The sequence below is a fragment of the Schistocerca nitens genome, chromosome 5 (assembly GCF_023898315.1).
Source record: "Schistocerca nitens isolate TAMUIC-IGC-003100 chromosome 5, iqSchNite1.1, whole genome shotgun sequence".
NCBI classification, from domain to species: Eukaryota; Metazoa; Arthropoda; class Insecta; order Orthoptera; family Acrididae; genus Schistocerca; species Schistocerca nitens.
Genome location: NC_064618.1, coordinates 97,361,511 through 97,382,328, shown reverse-complemented (window position 1 = coordinate 97,382,328; position 20,818 = coordinate 97,361,511). Strand labels below are relative to the sequence as shown.

Below are 20,818 nucleotides of genomic sequence, written 5' to 3'. Positions count from 1 at the left end.
GTAAAAAGCGAATGTTTATGTGTAAGTTCATGCAGGGTGCCAGATTATCCAGCTTGCTATATTTACACCATGTGTTTGGTGGATGTGGACACAAAGCATGACAGGGTTCTACATCGGCTGATATTTGATGAAAGAACGTGCTTCACACAGCTCTTTTCATCTTCTCTAAATTGTCACAGTTATCTCTAATGGCCTTCCCATAATATTCCTGTAATTCAGCAATTACTTTGTCCGTTAATTGTCACCACCACAAAGACAGCAAGAGACAGTTTCAGAAAGAACTTGTGCAAGGATCTGCAGATCAGTAACGACGTTGTCCATAATATCATTCCTTTCACCACTGTAACCCGTTTCTAAAGTTTCTTTCCTTTTCGATGCACTAGGGCGCATGGTCACCTCAGAAACATTATCGCGGTTTCCTTCACTGCTAGCACACGTGTTTTCATGTACTTCAGAACAAAATGCAGGTCTCACATATCTGTTACCCGGAAATTTGCGTTACTTGAAGTTACTTTTACGCTGAGTCATTTAACTTAGGTATAAAAAGCAATAGAAGTTAACTTACTACAAAAATAGACGATAATCACACTACTTTCAACGGAAACTAGTATCATAAACAAAGGACTGATTTGTTTAATCTTAATGCCAACTTCTGAGACGTAGCAGTAGGCACAAAACAAAGCAATTCACAGCCTTCTAGACATTGTAGTTCCCAAGATATGACTGCTCAACTGAGGCAGTATATGCGTAGCCGCGAAATTTGACAGTAGCATGTCTACATTAAAACTATTATTTGAGGGTCTGACAATTGTCTGATTTTAATGTATTATATACCAAAATGTTCAGGAAAGTCCAAAGTACATTATGGAGTAGAAAACAGAAAATGTCAAATTTCAACGAATTTCACGTACAATGTCCCCCTAAGACGAAGATTGGTCACTCCGCGTTGGCCACCGTATCCTGCGCGGAGTTTAACAGTGCAGCGCGTTCTCATTGTTGTTTATGGTTTCTTGATCCCAAACCCGTTACTATCTGTTGGGATATGTGAACAAACAGTTTTCATCGTGCGTAGTGGAGCACAAGATATGATGTGCAGAGTGCATTAGACTCTGTGGAATATACATGTTTTGTGTTTGCTGATGGGCAACGTAATATATTTGCGTAGTCAGATGTATTAATATGTGTTGTGCGAATAAAGCAAAAGTTTATTTTGTCCCTTAAATAGTTGTTACTTGTCATTTAGCTGCGTTAATCTGCATACACTGCAACACTATCGTTCAATTCCAATTCACGACTAAATACCTCAACCCACCACCTCTAAGACAAACTATTTCACCGAAAGACGCTGTGTGTCACCTAAGACGCCGGCTCAGTGTCGGCCAGCAGTCTCTGACGCAGCATTTGAACAACTGCATTTGTAGCCTGGGTAAATCAATGAGACGTGTTAGCTTAGAACTGGATATGCCTAGTGTTACAGCGCGAAAAGTATTATACCATAGAAAAGCGTAATTCAAAACCCAAAAATTGAAAGTTCACAGGATCTGGCAGGAATGTGATTGCAGACGAGACATTTGTCGTGTTACAAAAGGTAGCTACATTGAACTTTTGTAAATAAAACTTGGGGAGACACTGCATACACTGCTGTATAAAACATTTCCCTAAGTTATTTACCTTTTTCACAATTAAAGGTTACTTTTGCATAAATAATTTATAAGCACCCTGTACAGTAAGATACACATTTGTACATCCGTTTTGGTCACTTGGCAGACACATCCCGGATCCACATTAGCCAAAGTATGTGGTGCAACTGGATGGCAGTTAGGCAAAGATAAGGAGTGTACATAGTTACAGCCACAAAATGGCTCTTACGCAGGCATCGTAAAATCAGGGCGTAAATTATTATTATTGTTATTGTTAAATGTAGAAAGAAAATAATTTACTCTCTGATTTTAAGATGCCTGTGTAAGAGTCATCTGGTGGCTGTAACTATGTACACACCTTATCTCTGCCTCACTATCATCCAGTTGCACTTCATACTTCGGCTAATGTGGATACAGGATGCAAGTAACATGTCACGCAGACGTAAACAGATGCACAAATACGCATTTTACTACATGTCGTGCGTTTTAAGTATTAGTAAGCCTATGTGACTGCTACGTATGTGAACATGCCCATGTGCACAAGGTGCTTTTCAAGTGTAAATGGTTTTATTTCTTTGAGAAACCTGTGTATCAGTTTGGTGCACAAGTGGCGTTTTTGTTTTTCATGTTGGTATTTCGGTTGCTTTGGGTTTATTTATCGATTGTCATTTTTATTTGTTGTTCACTGTTGCTATTTGAATTTACATATTGTCATTTTATCATCTGAAAATAGCGAGTGGAGCTGTGGACGCTAGAAAATGGAGTGACAAGCGGAGAAATTGGAACATTTCCGACATATTCTTCTGTTTGAGCTCAGTAGAGGGGTGATAGCAGCGGTGGCAGAGAGAAACATTTGAGCTACTTATGCTATTGGACAGAGCTTGGCAAGAACACGGTTTTGTCGTTTTAAGGAGGATAGTTTTGACATTGGTGCCTCTCCACGTTCAAAAAGAGCTTCGCGGTTTGATGAAGATCAAAAAATGGTTCAAATGGCTCTGAGCACTCTGGTACTTGACATGGTCATCAGTCCCCCAGAACTTAGAACTCCATAAACCTAACTAACCTAAGGACATACCACACATCCATTCCCGAGGCAGGATTCGAACCTGCGACCGTAGCTGTCGCGCAGTTCCGGACTGAAGCGCCTAGAACCGCTCGGCCACCACGGCCGGCTGATGAAGATCGTTTAAATGAAGTAATCCAAAATGATCCATGTCAGTGTGGTCGAAAACTGACACATGTGATGAACTGTGATCATTCCAGCACCGTGCGACATTTGCATTCATTGAGGAGGTTCAAAAACCAGGTGGGCGGGTACCGCAAGCTCTAAGCCAAAATCATAAAAATCATCGGGTGACGATATGTGCATCTCTGCCTGCTCATCATCTGAGTCGTAAACTACACCGACCATTCCTATCCCGTATCGTCACTGCCGCCGAGAAATGGTGTCTTTGTGCTAACATAAGGAGAAGAAAGATCGGACGAACCCAAACAAAGCAGCGACTCCCTGTACAAAGACCTTCACGCGTCCAGACAACAGAATGTTGTACATCTGGTGGGACAGTGACGATGTGGTGTACTACGAATTGCTTCTCCGAGCTGTAACCATCACTGCTGACATTTATCGTCAACTGAGATGTCTTGCACACAGTACAAGAACAACGACCAGAAAGACTCTTTGAAGTGATACTCCTCCACGAGAACGTCCACCCGCATTCTGATAGACTGACGAAAAACACTATGCAGGCGATGGGTTGGGAAGTCATTCCACACCCATCTTATTCATCTGACCTTGCGCCCTCAGATTTTCATCTTTTTCTCTCTACTGAATAACTTTCAAGAAACTTCCTTTCCGGACGATAATGCGCTTCGAATGTGGCACGATGAGTTTTCGCCTCAAAACCACATGATTTCTAAAGCATTGGCAGACTGTTGTAATAGTGAAGGAGAATATATTATTGATAAAGTCTCTGTTATGTGTATCTGTTGCGCTTATTAAACTTACGGAAAAACAGTAAGAACTTATGCACCAACCTAATATAAAGTGCTGTACTTTATCCACCATAATGATAACATGAGGTATGAACTCATAATGGAAAAGGTTTTATAACAAAAAATTTTGAAAACATGTAAATGTACAGTTTTCATTTCCGTATTTGTAATGTCAACAATAAATTTTTTCTCGATTTTTTTAAAAAATCACGATAGCAGATACACTATGTTCCACGTATATTCACTATATTACAGACCAAAAGATGACAGTTAAACTGTCAAAACCGGTTGTCAGCAATAAAGACTGATTTATGCGACGTTGGATTTTGAAAAGGTTTTCCGAAGTAAATCATAAATTACTCCTTCTAATTTCTTAATATGAGAAAATTCAGATATACTATCCATTCTCTTCAGATGATCTTTAAAGACTATTTGCATCTCTCGCATGTAACACTTTTTCCGTAAATGGACATAATTTTCCATGAAGTCTTTTTTTTTAATCCTGTAGAGTCTGCTATGTCCCGAATAACCGAAGAGCTTTCAGTTGTTATTTCTTTATTTCACTGAAAGTCAGTTTCCTTACAGCTACATTTTTATCTTAATTTGATATTAATCTCACGCACAAGCAGTCGAGTACATGACAGTATTGTCTCATCTTCAGGTAACTGTTAGGTGTGTTTCATGAATCGAATATCGCAAGTAATTTAACCATCGTTCAGTAAAGGAGGTTTAAGAAAATAAAAAATAGAGCTACAAGAAAACTGACTTCCATCGGAATAAATAAACACAGATATTCCATCACCATCAACATAGATACATCGAAAAGTCTTATAAATACTTTTATAAAAAGTACTCGTATTCTAATAAACACATGTTGGAATCAGTTACAAGAAATAATTACTAATCAAGGAGTAAGAAAAGTTTGTAGACTACCACCTGTTTCCTTAGTATTTACAGTGACTTCATTTTCTATGAATGGAAATGTAAAGTAAACAACGGAATTACAATAACGAATGATGAGTACCTGAATGTGCTCCTGTTTGTGGATGAAGTAGTTATCATTTAAAAGAATGAAGATGACGTACAAAGGTAGGTATAGCAGCCCAACAAAATATACAATGAATACAATTAAAAAGTTTCTACTAATGAAACGAAAATAATGACATACCAAGGAAAATACCCATTTAGGTCAAGAATTGTTTTAGATAATTCTGTTTGGGGCGATGCTTAGGCTGTGATATAAGTTATGATTTTAATTCTAATATTAAAAATAAAATACAAATTCCAAGCTGTCTGTGGTACCGTTAGTAGAAGATAGATCCATAAAGTACCACGACATGGCTGATGCTGTCTTATGCTGTGAAGGTGAAAGCTAGGTTACCACAAAAAAAGTTAAAAATGAAACCAAAGTAGCAAAGATGAGGTTCATTACGAGGACAGAGGATCGCACACGAAGAGAGATGATAAAGATATTAGAATAAAATTACATATTTTCAATATGAATGGAAAAACTTAAAAGGATTGTGAAAATGGGAGACAACAAGTAGTGGAATGGCAGGTCATGGAATTCCTCGTAAGATTCTGACGGATGAGCCATATGGGAAAAGAGGTATTGGAAGATCTCAGAGAAGATGGGAATGGTTTTGTTTGTGAGTTGGGAACAGGCAATAGCGTAATCGTTGAAAGTAAGGTGGTGGTGATGATGACTTACATTACCTCCCCCTAAACGTAGAGCATGCTGTTCGATCACTGACTCAGTGAAGCGTGAGAAACTTTTAAGCCAAGTAGCAGACGAGCTGATATTGGAACAGGGCCAGTCCCCATTTGGAATAAATAGGAGGGGATTTGCACTCACAGCACGTGCCTTACATTCAAGGGAAAACTCCTTAAAACCTTAGAAATGGTGGACGGCAACATTTTGACTTATGAGGGAGGTTCCGAAAGTAGTATCGTCATTGATTTTCGAATAGAAGATGGTACAGCAGGTGACACAAACAAACGCTATATGAATCCATACATTTTACTGATTTAACGACAAAAGAGGTGTCAGCGGAGGAATAATGACGCATGCGCAAAGCGCTGAAGAAGGGAAAGTAGCAGCAGACTGGCGTGCCCGAGGGTATTCGAGTACAGATCCCAATGGCAGACGAAAGTGTACTGACAATATGTTCGCCAATGGAGGTGTGTGCTGTTATCTGGCATGAATGGGCACATGGGACTAGTGTTTCTATCATCCACAAACGCCTAGAGACCACGTATGGTGAAGAGAACGTGTCTCATCAAATGTCTGGTTGCTGGTATTGCATGATCACAGAAGGAAGGAAGAGCGTGGAGGATAAAGTCCAAGTGGGTGTCCGTTATCCTCGAATGTAAACAACAGTGGTAGATACAGCACATAGTGTCAGCAGAGAGGTGTATAGCGGTGTCAGATGTAGCGTCCACACTGAGTGCTGGTCGTGCTCAGACCCGTCATATGCTCCATGCTATGTTGGGTTACCGAAAAGTGTCTGCAAGATGGGAGTCGGGAAGACCGATCCTGGATCTAAAGAGCGCAAGAACGGGGATCAACCTTAATCACTTGATGTAGTACGCGCAAGAGGGAAATGAGTTCCTGTTCAGTATTATCTCAGGTGATGAGACATGGGTGCAGAATCTGATATCACCTCAATGACAAGGAAGGAACACAGTTCGTGAAAAAAAAAAAAAAAAACTTCAAGGTGTCATCTTCCGCAGGGAAAGTTACGGCCGCGGTGTTGTGGTCCCGAAAGGTGTGACTGCCCTTGATTTCCTCCAGCAAGGATCCATCAGAGCGACATGCTACTCTACACTCTCACCAAACACAGGTCCGCCACTCGACGAAAGAGACCAGGACTTGAGTGAAGGCGTTGTGCTCTTGGACGACAACGTAAAACCACACACAGCACTCCTCATACAGGAACATATTCGTCGCTTCAGACGGGAGGGATCGGGTCACAGGCCCGACGTTGCCGCATCGGACTTCCACCTGTTCCCTGCAAAGAAAGCCACATTCTCGGGACCTCACTTCCGATCCAATGCTGAGGTGTAGCAGGCTGTGCGGAAAATCCTCGCATCTCAGGGCACCGAATTTTAACAGAGTGGTTTCTTCAAACTGGTTGCACGCTATGACAAACGTCCCATTCTCTATGTGACTATGTCGAAAAATAGTGTAACGTGTATAGTTCACGATTGCATGGTGAATTTGTGTTCGGCAATGAAGTTTACGTGTGAAAAACAGTGACTAAACTTACTATCGCAACGCCTCTCGTAATTCTGTGGGGATATACTCCAGTCGGATAAATGTGAAGGCTAGTGTGCTACAGAAGGCTACGACGTCGCGCAAGACAGACAATATATAAAACAATTGAAGATGTGGAAATGACAACATCAGCTGCAGACAAGAAGAAGAATACAGTAAAATCTGTTGCTGCACACTCTCTTCTAGATGGACCTGCGGTGTTTTGTGGATGCAGACTGAATTTTAGTATTGACATTAACGATACATTTACGTATGGCAATGGATGGCTTACAGTGGCCATTGTACGAGGAGGTACCGGAGTGCCAAATGTGTCAGGATTGGAAAGTTTCTGTGACAGAGACATCATCGCGTACAAGACCTATCATGTTACTGAAAATGCTAATAAAGACTTTGGAAAATCAACTTATATGTCACCTTCACCCTTTGTCCTTTATACACGTAATAGACGTAAGATATCTGTAAATGAAACTGTATTTGTGTGGTGTAAGGGAAGAATGCTGAAGATTAGATGGGTATATCACATAACTAATGAGGAGGTGTTGAATAGGATTGGGGAGAAGAGAAGTTTGCGGCACAACTTGACTAGAAGAAGGGATCGGTTTGTAGGACATGTTCTGAGGCATCAAGGGATCACCAATTTAGTATTGGAGGGCAGCGTGGAGGGTAAAAATCGTAGAGGTAGACCAAGAGATGAATACACTAAGCAGATTCAGAAGGATGTAGGTTGCAGTAGGTACTGGGAGATGAAGAAGCTTGCAGAGGATAGAGTAGAATGGAGAGCAGCATCAAACCAGTCTGGGGACTGAAGACCACAACAACAACAGTGTACATGTAAGTGTATCAGTTTCAGTGTGCACCGAGTGAAACAGATTACTTGCTATCTTCCCTGTGTTGACTTTTCTACGGATACCGCTCCACGCAGACTCTACCCACTTAGCTGGTGGTGAGAAAGATGGCGGCGGCGCTGCTCACCTGTCGATGCTGATGCAGATGAGGACGAAGCTGGAGAGGAAGAGGCCGAAGACGCGGAAGAAGGCCATCACGCGGCACAGCGCGTCGCCCGCGCGCCAGCTCACCGTCGACGACCAGCCGATCTCCAGCGGCATCATCAGGAACGTCACCTGGACAAGAGTGGCGAGCGCGTCATCAGGAGCCAAGCGTCGAGAGCCAGCACGAGCGCCAGCAAGGCAGCGCCGAAACAGTGGGCGGGCGGGTGGAGCGACTGCGCTCTGTGCTGAACTCAGGAAGAACGGTCAGTTTCCAGGGATGTGACAAAAACGATAATTCGAAACAAAAATAATCTAGTAAACACAGGATCTCAAATCCGTTCATTAAGAGCTATGAGCACTCCTTCAGCAGAAGAGACGAACAAGTGCTCATAGGTCTTAATGTATGGATTTGAGATCCCGTGTTTACCAGACAATTTTTTCTCCTTTTGGTCCGCATCTGCAAATAACGAACAGAGCTTGCAGTATGTTAGTTACATCTTCCCTAGATCATTTAAACGATTCTTTTATCTATATGATGTGAAATGACTGACTCTGGAGAATATATAGACATGATTATTGTTATGAAAATTTTTTAGTCCTTCTCAGGCAAAAACTAGTTTTTTTAAGCTACCAGTTTTTGAAAAGAAATTCCATGGAATAGAAGGAGTTGTCTAGAAGAAATGATTTTAGGTTCGAATTGAAATTTGCTTTGCTACCTGTCAGACAATTTTATATTGTTATGCAAATAAACTAAGATTTATGTTTCTGCATATTGAACTTCTCTCTGACAACTTTAATAAACTCTCTATGTAAGAGGTAATGTCCTGACTGACTGACTCATTCACTCACTGACTCATCACTGCGCGGCCCAAACCTGATATTTGGAGAGGTTCTTGATCTTAATCTGAAGAGCCAAAGAAACTGGTACACCTGCCTAATATCGTGTAGGGCCACCGCGAGCACGCAGAGGTGCCCCAACACAGCGTGGCATGGACTCGACTAATGTCTGACGTATTGCTGGAGGGAAGTGACACCATGAATTCTGCAGGGATGTCCATAAATACGTAAGAGTACGAGGTGGTCAAGATCTCTTCTGTTCAGCACTTTGCAAGGCATCCCAGATGTGCTCAATATCTTCAATGTCTGGGGAGTCTGGTGGCCAGCGGAAGTTTAAACTCAGAACAGTGTTCCTGGAGCCACTCTATGGCAATTATGGACCCGTGAGGTGCCGCATTTTCCTGCTGGAATTGCCCAACTCCGTCGGCATACACAACGGACATGAATGGATGCAGATGATCAGACAGGATGATTAAGTACGTGCTACCTATCAGAGTCGTATTTAGACGTATCAGGGGTCCTACGTCACTCCAACTGCACAGACGCCACACCATTACAGAGCCTCCACCAAGTTGAACAGTCCCTTGCTGACATGCAGGGTCCATGGATTCATGAGGTGGCCTCTGTACCCATACACGTCCATCCGCTCGATTCAATCTGAACTACACTCGTCCGACCAGGCAACATGTTTCCAGTTATCAACAGTCAAATGTTGGTGTTGACGGCCCCAAGCGGTGCATAAAGCTTTATGTCGTGCATCATCAAGGGCACACGAGCGTGCCTTCCGCTCCGAAAGCCCCTATCGATGAGTTTTCGTTGAATGGTTCGCACGCTGACACTTGTTGATGGCCCAGCATTGAAATCTGCAGCAATTTGCGGAAGGGTTGCACTTCTGTCACGCTGAACGATTTTCTTCACTCGTCGTTGGTCTCGTTCTGCAGGATATTTTTCCGGCCGCAGCGATGTCGGAGATTTGATGTTTTCCCGGATTCTTGATATTCATGGTGCACTTGTGGAATAGTGTATGGGAATATGACCACCAACTCGGAATGCCGTGTCCCATCGGTCGTGCGCCCATTATAACACCACGTTCAAACTCCCTTAAATCTTGATAACCTGCCATTGTAGCAGCAGTAACCGATCTAACAACTGCGCCAGACACTTGTTGTCTTATATAGGCGTTGTCGACCGCAGCGCCGTATTCTGCCATTACTCTGTATTCGAATACGCATGCCTGGACCAGTTTCTTTGGCATCTCAGTGTATAAAAGGCAATGTCCGACTGCCTGACTCATCACCGCGCAGCCGAAACCGCTAAGGACAGAAACTTGAAATTTTGGGAGGTTATTGATCTTGTATTGCAGGCGTTGTTTACGAAGTGATTTTTAGAAATTCAACCTTTAAGAGGGTGAAATAAAGGATAACATGTTTTATGAAAATATTTCATTGTGAAAGCATTTTCGAAGCTAAATCTTTGAAAATTGGATAATGGCTTCCAGTTGGAAATGAAAATAATATGTGATTGACAGTTTTTGGATATTCAACCTCTACGCGGATAAAATAGGGCACGACTAATTCATTAACTCATCATTGTCTAGCTCAAACCTCTAAGAATATAATCTTGAAATTTGGAGAGGGTATTCATCTTATTTGGTAGGAATAATTAAAAAAGGGATTGTCCGAAGAAATTCCACATATAAGGCCGTGAAATAAGGCTTTTTGAAAATATATCGTTTTTAAGACAATTTTGAAGCAAAAAACTTCTAAAACATTTCGTTTATCAGTTACAAACACATAAATACATGTTTCGATATTTTTGGAAATTCAACCATTATGTTGGTAAAATTGTGGGTGTAATTTTTTTTATAATAAATCATTATTAAAGAAGCGCAAAAGCATTTTAACGCTACATCGACATCTCAGTTAGATATAAAACAATAAACATTTCATTGTTTTTCGAAATTCAACCCTTAAGGGGATGAAATAGACGACGAAAATTTTTAAGAAAATATTTCGCTATATTAAAAAACATTTAAAGCCACATATATGAAAACTGGTATTTCACTTCTCGGTTGGATACAAAGAAACATGTATCAGCGGATGAAAGTTTGTACGTAAATATCACCACAAGTACGCGAAATGCATGATTAATAAAAACCTTGGACTATAGTTATCAGAATTGCTTCTATCGCTTCTATAATCCTGATTAGCGTGAAAAGTTTAAAACGTGTTGCAATTTGTGAACAACATAAAAGACAGAAAAAGAAATGTGCGCAGATCATACAGTCTATGTGAATGTAAAAGGGGGCACGAAGCTAGTGGATAATAAAGGTCGTTTTCCCCCCAGGGTGTTTTAGGTATGGTGGTCGTTGTTCTTCTTAAAGTGAGATGGAGATGAGATTTATGACGAATTTCACTAGCGAATACATGGATTGTGACGGCGCAGTTAAAATGCATAACTCCTTGAAGAGTTACCTACACGACGTCCGTGGCTGATCGCATGTAATTCTTACTGCTCGCTTTTGTGACATCAATGCTTTCATTTTAAGTGTTGAGTTATCCCAGAAAATTATTCCATGAGAGATTAATGAGTGGGAATTTTTCAACATATGTCAAGAGGTTGATTCGAGTTTGTTTCCAAGATTAGCAACTATACGAAGAGTAAAGGTAGGTGAACTCAGCTCAGTAATATGCTTCTTCCAGATCAAATTTCATCTATATGTGCATCCTATTTCATCTGCTACGTCAATTGTGGTTCAAAATGGTTCAAACGGCTCTGAGCACTATGGGACGTAACTTCTGAGGTCATCAGTCCCCTAGAACTTAGAACTTAAACTAACTAACCTAAGGACATCACACACATCCATGCCCGAGGCAGGATTCGAACCTGCGACCGTAGCAGTCCCACGGTTCCGGACTGCGCGCCTAGAACCACGAGACCACCGCGGCCGGCCGTCAATTGTGGGTATGAATTTTACTGTTGTACTGAAATGAATATTGTGTGTGTGTTTTTTTTTTAAATTTGGGGAGAGCCCATTTTCTGAGACCCACTTTATAATTTTGGGAAAACGTCATCAATCAAGATAATTATTTTCCACAAAATCGAAGATGAACAAGTGCTCATACCTCATAAGGTAGGAATATTAGATCCCATGCTTACCAGACCATTTTTCTTCGAATGATCGATCGCCTCTTGTCCTTTATGTCTACAGAATATGAAGCTCAGGGCCGGGTATGTATTTACTAAAGTGGTCTTTTGTATACATCGGTCCAAAGCCAGTGTAAATTTCTGGAGGGCAGTCGTTTTCCCTTCTAGACTGTTTTTATTTCACACTTAGCTGTTATCCAGTTTCTAATTTTTTCCCTTGGGTTTTTTCAAGCTGCCTGTGTTATACGCACAACAATCAAAAACTTAATCAAACAGCGCCCTGTACTCGACACATCTGTGTGGAGAGGGCGACATCTCTGGGCGTCCTTAATAAAGGTTTCTTAATATCATGCTATTTATGGGGACAACTATGCTACGCGTGAATTCCGTAGCAAAAAGAGAACAAAGCGACTCTTCTGCGGGTTGTGCCAGCGTGTAACACGTTAAAATTCATTAGTTTCACAATTAATTTTAAAATCAGATCAATTGTTTTGAGAAACAGGACAAGGTGAAGAAGAAGAATTATGTAGTAAGAATAACATATTTTCACTTTTAATTGCTCATCATATCAAAATAAATTACAGTTTTATAGAATATGAAATGAAATATTATTAAATGAAAATAAATTGCATCAATTGTTATGTTCTATAGAAATAAACTAGTTTTTTGTGATTGATATTAAGCACATTTGTAGCAGTTTTTAATTTGTTGTGACTACTCGCATTTTAATGACGCTTCTAAATGAGAGTAAAACGACATTAAAGTTATTAAAATGATTTAATGTTTCTTAATTAAAGTTTTCATTTGTTAGTAAAAATGGAATTTAAACAAAAGTAAAAATATTTCTACAAGTGGGTTTCAAACTAGGAATATTAGGAGAATTTTACACTATACCATTATGATGGAAACTTTTTGTCCAAGGTGACAGAAATAGAAACCCACCTTATATCTTCTGCCCCATGTTGCGAATGACGCATGTTGTGTCGCATATAAGGTGCGTGAAATATTTTAAAGGCTAGTTTTCTTTTCGTCAAGCTGTGTGCTCGGAAACCTTCCATAGGCCAACAATAAAACCGTCAAAGTCGTTGTTCCTTAGGTAGCGCCGGCAGAGCACAGGAAGTTGAATAAGCCAAGGAAAAGAAGGAAATATACCTCCCTTCCCCCGATAGCAGGAACGGTAAGACCACCTGCCAGCGCTAGGAAAGAAATAACAAAAGTGATGACATCCAGTGGCGGAGATGACTGAAAGACAAAATAACATCATTTACATGCTCGCAATGCTATAGTCCCCAGCCCTTTGTTCACAATAGTTCTTTTCTTCGAGAACTGCGTCATACGTATTTACGAAATCGAGGTGCAGATAGTGAGCTTCAAATTCTATAACTGTGAACAACATTAGGGAGGGGGTAGCCTCCTCCTAAGTCAACAAGTGGGTAGATGTAGATGACGTGTCATGCGCTAAGAACTGAATTTCACAGAAATTACACGAAACTTAATATGTCCCACATTAATTTACAGTTACTCACTCAATATCTACTGTCGGTAGATGACTATAATCAGATTGATATACAAGGTCGGGTATGATGTTTCATGGCCCCCTCCCCCCAAGAGAACATTGTATTAAGGCGTTCATATTTTTCCGAGTTCGGAAAATAAAATAGCATGAACACTAAAATGTCTAGAGAACAGCGAGGTATTATACAACATTACAAGCTATAATTAAAAGAAAACAGCCCTCGGTCACTAATTTTTAACGAATTAACCGGGTTTCGACAATGCTAGGAGTGTCTTCCTCAGAATTTAAACCAAAGAATGGTCTATAACATGGTCACAGAATTATGACTAAAAACTATTGATACAAATTATAAGTACGAAGTTATCGTGAAAGACTGGCAGTGCTTCTATGTCATAAAACAATAAATATGCCAAAAGGACATTAGTCACAAAGAAATTTAAGATAAAAAAAACTGTGATGGCGAGCCACCAAGGGCTGCTCGTTATTTGCGTGGTGCAGGTTGTAAACGGACTGAGGTGCCCGCGTTTACAAATGCGGCCAGGAGAACATGGCACTGCAACGAGCGCGCCGTCTAGTAGCCATAGACACAATTAGGCTACTTCACATTGAAATATAGGCAGAAATGATTATAAATAAACAGTATTTGGTACATAATGGAAAGCAATGTTTGTTTGATAGTAGCATATAACATAACATTTTGTCGACATCAAAGCTTATAACAGTAAGGTAAAACATGAAAGTATCATTATGAAAATGTAGATAGGACTGAATGACAACTTTTAGAAGGCAATATTGAGGTGAAATAGAGCCAAGAAACGTTTAATAATTAGCATTGGCGGCCGAAGACTTCAGCCTCATTCTGCCAATGGCCTTGTCAAAAAGGGCGGAGGAGCGATTAGAGGTTCAGGGCACTCTCTTGTCCTAGGGATGGGAAACTGCCCCTAAAGGCGGAAGAATCAGCAATGATCAACGACATGAGGATGCAGAAGGCAATGGAAGCCACTGCATTAAAGACACGTAACGTGTATCCACAGGGCATGTGGCCTGTAATTGAAGAAGTATCATGATGATCTCTCCATTGGCAAAAGATTCCGGAATAGTCCCCCATTCGGATCTCCGGGAGGGGACTGCCAAGGGGGAGGTTACCATGAGAAAAAGATTGAATAATCAACGAAAGTATAACGTTCTACGAGTCGGGGCGTGGAATGTCAGAAGCTTGAACGTGGTAGGGAAACTAGAAACTCTGAAAAGGGAAATGCAAATGCTCAATCTAGATATAGTAGGGGTCAGTGAAGTGGAAGGAAGACAACAATTTCTGGTCAGATGAGTATCGGGTAATATCAACAGCAGCAGAAACTGGTATAACAGGTGTAGGATTCGTTATGAATAGGAAGGTAGGGCAGAGGGTGTGTTACTGTGAACAGTTCAGTGACCGGGCTGTTCTAATCAGAATCGACAGCAGACCAACAACGACAACGATAGTTCAGGTATACATGCCGACGTCGCAAGCTGAAGATGAACAGATAGAGAAAGTGTAGGAGGATATCGAAAGAGTAATGCAGTATGTAAAGGGGGACGAAAATCTAATAGTCATGGGCGATTGGAATGCAGTTTTAGGGGAAGGAGTAGAAGGAAAGGTTACAGGAGAATATATGAGTCTGGCGACATGCCATCTGACTTTCGGAAAAGCATCATCCACACAATTCCGAAGACGGCAAGAGCTGACAAGTGCGAGAAAAATTGAGAATGCGCTAGGTGACGATCAGTTTGGCTTTAGCAAAAGTAAAGGGACGAGAGAGGCAATTCTGACGTTACACCTAATAATGAAAGCTAGGCTAAAGAAAAATCAAGACACTTTCATAGGATTTGTCGATCTGGAAAAAGCGTTCGGCAATATAAAATGGTGCAAGCTGTTCGAGATTCTGAAAAAAGTAGGAGTAAGCTATAGGGAGAGACGGGTCATATACAATATGTACAACAACCAAGAGGGAATAATAAGAGTGGACGATCAAGAACGAAGTGCTCGTATTAAGAAGGGTGTAAGACAAGGCTGTAGCCTTTCGCCCCTACTCTTCAATCTGTACATCGAGGAAGTAATGATGGAAATAAAAGAAAGGTTCAGGAGTGGAATTAAAATACAAGGTGAAAGGATATCAATGATACGATTCGCTGATGACATTGCTATCCTGAGTGAAAGTGAAGAAGATTTAAATGATCTGCTGAACGGAATGAACAGTCTAATGAGTACACAGTATGGTTTGAGAATAAATCGGAGAAAGACGAAGGTAATGAGAAGTAGTAAAAATGAGAACAGCGAGAAACTTAACATCAGGATTGATGGTCACGAAGTCAATGAAGTTAAGGAATTCTGCTACCTAGGCAGTAAAATAACCAATGACGGACGGAGCAAGGAGGACATCAAAAGCAGACTCGCTATGGCAAAAAAGGCATTTCTGGCCAAGAGAAGTCTACTAATATCAAATACCGGTCTTAATTTGAGGAAGAAATTTCTGAGGATGTACGTCTGGAGTACAGCATTGTATGGTAGTGAAACATGGACTGTGGGAAAACCGGAACAGAAGAGAATCGAAGCATTTGAGATGTGGTGCTATAGACGAATGTTGAAAATTACGTGGACTGATAAGGTAAGGAATGAGGAGGTTCTACGCAGAATCGGAGAGGAAAGGAATATGTGGAAAACACTGATAAGGAGAAGGGACAGGATATAGGACATCTGCTAAGACATGAGGGAATGACTTCCATGGTACTAGAGGGAGCTGTAGAGGGCAAAAACTGTAGAGGAAGACAGAGATTGGAATACGTCAAGCAAATAATTGAGGACGTAGGTTGCAAGTGCTACTCTGAGATGAAGAGGTTAGCACAGGAAAGAAATTCGTGGCGGGCCGCATCAAAAAAAGGACTACCTTAGAAGGAAAAGAAAATTTGGGCGACCTGCACAAGGAGACCCGAGGTCAGATATCGAGTAACGGCTTTATACCATCGAAGAAATTTTTGTTACGTATCTGTAGCTATCCTTTCGAGCTAGATGCTTTAAAATCTCTTATTCTTCTAGAATGTCTAGTCTACGCCCTTTCTTTTCGATGTGCAAAATGTTGCTGTCACAGATTGCTTAGGTCAATGACCTAAAGATGGTCGGAAAAAGATGAATTTTGGGGGCTAGTGCCATTTTTTCATAGCAAGTGTTCTTTATATCTGGTAGTGAAGGCACGTCCAGTTTGTCCTATATAGTAAGAGGTGCAATTACCGCAGATGATTTTGTAGACAGCAGAATTTTCTAAAGGGGAACGGATAGAATGTGTATCTAAAATTTCTTTCTGACTAATGCCCTTTTGGCATATTTATTATTTTATAAATGAAATAAAAGTACCGTTACTGCCGGTCTTTCACGATATTTCCGTACTTATAATTTGTATCATACGTTTTTAGTCATAACTCTGCGACCATGTTATAGACCATTCTTTAGTTTAAATTATGAGGAAAACACTCCTAGTAGTGTCGAAACCTGGTTAATTCGTTAAAAATTAGTGACCGATGGCTGTTTTCTTTTAATTGTAACTATTCACGGTCTCTGAACATGCAGCCATGTACAAAATTTTGTGAAAAAAAAAATTACAAGCTATGTTTACCAGAAGATAGTTTAGAGTTGTATGTCCCCCCCCCCCCCCCCCCAATCCCTCCGCCATACACACAATTTAGTGGAAGTGTATATATTTTCAAATATATCAGTTTTTAAATTTATCACATTGTAAGCGTGCTCACCAGGTACTAGGTATTCGGTAGCCTTATACTTGCTCGATGATGGTTGTCTACGAGCTGTTAAAGGACCTGACGAATATATATATATATATATATATATATATATATATATATATATATATATATATATATATATATGGAACAAATTTAAAGCATTTATTGCTTCCGAACTAAAAAAGACAGAAACACAATTCCAACGTTCCTGGAAAGAGAAAAGTTCAAATTTTTGTGCATTCAATGCGTGCACCATGTGTTAAACGACAAATACCAAAACGGTGACTAAATTCCTGTCACACACGAAGCAGCTGGTTCTCTCTCTAGTGGATTCACAGCTTGAGCAATGCGATGTCGCAGACATTCAAGAGTGTCAGGCATAGGGGGGAAAAAAACGTAGTCTATTCGGTAACGTCGCAGATAAGTGACAAGGCTTGAGGTCTGGAGACCTGGGAGGCTACCGGCGGTGAGGGTCACCTTCTGCTCCTCCTCTTGCAATCCAGCGTCCTGGAATGGTGTGTCGGGCGTGTTTACAGAAATGAGAAGGAGCATCATCTTGCATGAGGACGAAGCAAAGTATGGCGGCGAAGGTGTCGCCCCCTATAGGTCAGACTGGAGTACGGCTAAAGCCGTCTTCGTCACCTCGCTTATCGCCTGGTGAGCAGGCAACCCTAATAGCACGGCTGTAACGCATTGGAGCCTCCGTGCCCTGTGGGATACAGCAAGCCGTCCTTTTTGTCGCCTCGCTTATCGCCTGGTGATCAGGCGACCCAAATAGCACCGCTGTAGCGCTGTGGAGCCTCTGTGCCCTGTGGGGTACAGCAAGCCGCCCTTTCGCCACCTCGCTTATCGCCTGGTGAGCAGGCAACTCAAATAGCACCACTGTACCGCGGTGGAGCGTATATGGCCTGTGGAATACAGAAAGTCGCCAGCAAGGCCGATGACAGTGTTTGTCAATTCACAGTCACACCACCGGCGGCTCTCGATTGAACTGGTTTACTTCGAGAGCGACGCTCCATACGGCAGACACACTCCCTGGCTCCACTTTGGGTTACGTAGCGCCAGGTAATGATCTCTGTAGCTCGTAAATAGGCCCGCACAGCAAGTATTGTTGCACGCTCGATATTACTAAGCTACGCTCCGTTTGCATCATCAACGACAACTCTTGTCTGTTCTACGGATTTTCTACGGATTACTGTGTTGACTGGAGCCTCGCTTGCTGCTTACTGACTACCACTCATGGACTTTCGTGTCTTGTGATCAATAAACATCCTGTCCACCACGTCACAAAACAGTAACTACGATACTCTGCGAATTGATAGTGTAATGAGATGTTATCAGAAGCTCTGAAAGCTCAACAGGAACAAAAGGCTTTGCTACCATAATAGTCTGCAGGAGCCGAAGCATGTAGTAGCAGCAAGGTGGAGAATAGTCACTCATTAATCGAATAGTTCTGGATGTTCATTGGATTTTATTGTTTCCACTTCATTCACAAGCAGCTGAGTACCTGGCGATGTCTTTGTATGTATGTATTTATTCATATCTTCTATCAGTCCATCTCCTCCACCTCCCCTCTGATCCACCTCCTCTACCCACGCTCTCTGTCCATCTCCTCTTACCCCCTCCCCCACCTCTGTTCACCCCCTCCTTCCCCTCTGTACATCTCCTTCTCCCTGCTCTGTCTCTCGCAGTTCACCTTCCGTTCCCTCCTCTGTCTCCTCCTTCCCCATCACTGTCTGTCCATCTCCTCCACCCTCTCTCTGTCTGTCCCCTGCTCTTCCCTCTCTTTGTCCATTTTCCCACACCGTCTCTCTGTCCATCTCCTCCTCCTCCTCTCTGTTTCATCTCGTCCTTCCCCTCACTGTCTCCCCATCTCTTCCAACCCGTTCTCTCACAACGCTATCACCCCAACCCCAATATCAGAATGGTGGTTCTCACCCCAAGAGCATTTCTGTCCATGTCGTAACTAATATGTGTACCAAATCTGATTGAAACTATTCCAGGGCTTTAGGGCTTTAGCCATGTGTACACTTGTCAAATGTATTTCACATACTTTTTAAATATTTCACACATATTTATACACATATATTCACCTGCAACTCTTGCGAATTTCACATCGCAGTTCAATTTTCACGCAGGTCAATGTTTATGACTCGTGTCTCCAGAACTACGTAATAAAATTTTTCAGGTGCATCCAGTTGAATATGTGTCTACTGTCCGCGAAATTTGTTGCGAATAGAGGTAGTAGTAAAAAAGTAAACAAATAGAACGTCATGCACAATATCGCAGTTTTTCACACATCTCAGTATTTGACCTCATATCTTATAAACAATGCGTAATACAAAGGAATGTTTTTTGCAAATACGTTAACTGGCAACTACATAATAAATAAAATCGAAATGACGGCTGCAGGTGTTCCATTTTATTACCGTTTGCGAAAAGTGTTTCTACCAGAGTTAGCAGCAAAGAAATACTAAATTTAAACGTCATGCATGATGCGGCATCTCAGTATTTATGGCGTCATGTCACCTGAACTACGCATGTGTGCCATACAATGATATAATTTTGCCGGTACATTCAGGGGTATATGTGTATACTGACTGCAAAACGTGTCACGGATAAAATTAGACCTAATAGCGATTCTTTCCAGACAGTATACAGTTACCATACACACACTGATGACCCAAATGCTTAATACGATGTTTGTCCACCTTTGGAAAGGAATACAGCGTCGGTTCTGCGTTGCTTAGATCAGACGGGTCTTTGGTAGGTTTCCAGTGATACGCGGTGCAGTTCTCGAAAATTAAGAACCGTTGGCTTGTTGGCTGGACCTGGCTCCTGATAGCATCCCGGGGTGTCTCATTGGATTCAGATCAGGTGAGTTTAGTGGCTGAGACATGCACGTGAGTTGTCAGCGAAGCTCCTCAAAACATAATAACACGATTCTGGCTTTGACAGTTAACCTGCTGGAAGAGGAGACATCAAGCATGAACCAATGCAGATCATTCACAATAATTATTATGTAAATTGAAGGTTGCCGGCAGTAGTGGCCGTGCGGTTCTAGGTGCTACAGTCTGGAACCGCGCGACCGCTACGGTCGCAGGTTCGAATCCTGCCTCGGGCATGGATGTGTGTGATGTCCTTAGGTTAGTTAGATTTAAGTAGTTCTAAGTTCTAGGGGACTGATGACCTCAGCAGTTAAGTCCCAGGGTTCTCAGAGCCATTTGAACCATTTGTAAATTGAAGGTAGAGGGGGGAGAAAGGAAAATAAATGGAAGGACGTATTTATGTCAGCTGCATGGGGACTTTATGTGGAATCAGCGGTGACGAGTGATAATGTGTGCCGGACCGGGACCCAAATCCAGGATCTCCCACTTACTAGGCAGTTGCGTTAACCACTGCACCATCCGGACACAGTGTTTATCGCAATTGCAGTGGATTTCTCGTCATGTCTGTTGTTTCGGACATGTCAAAAAGAAGAAAAAAAAAACCGGGCACCACGCACTCATATAACTGAATCGCCTCGATGGGCAACTAATCCACCACCTTAAGTGAAGGAGCACAGTTACGTTCGGCATGCTGTGTGGGAATGTCAAAGTAGCGGAAGTGGAGGACGTGAACAGGGACTGAGGGCAGGTTGGTCGGCTGG

At 41.7% G+C, this 20,818-nt stretch overlaps 1 protein-coding gene across 8 annotated transcripts in view; it reads right to left on the bottom strand.

The window, feature by feature from the left end:
* LOC126259903 (adipokinetic hormone/corazonin-related peptide receptor variant I) overlaps positions 1 to 20,818 on the bottom strand; it is a 1,084,372-nt gene that overhangs the window by 166,409 nt on the left and 897,145 nt on the right. For all 8 annotated transcript variants that reach the window (XR_007546573.1, XM_049956985.1, XM_049956990.1 and 5 more), the window contains one exon: positions 7,882 to 8,030. Coding sequence is in view for 7 of the 8 variants with exons in the window: in XM_049956985.1 (XP_049812942.1) it covers positions 7,882 to 8,030 (149 nt within the window). In the remaining variant the exon portion in view is untranslated. The remainder of the gene's footprint in view (positions 1 to 7,881; positions 8,031 to 20,818) is intronic.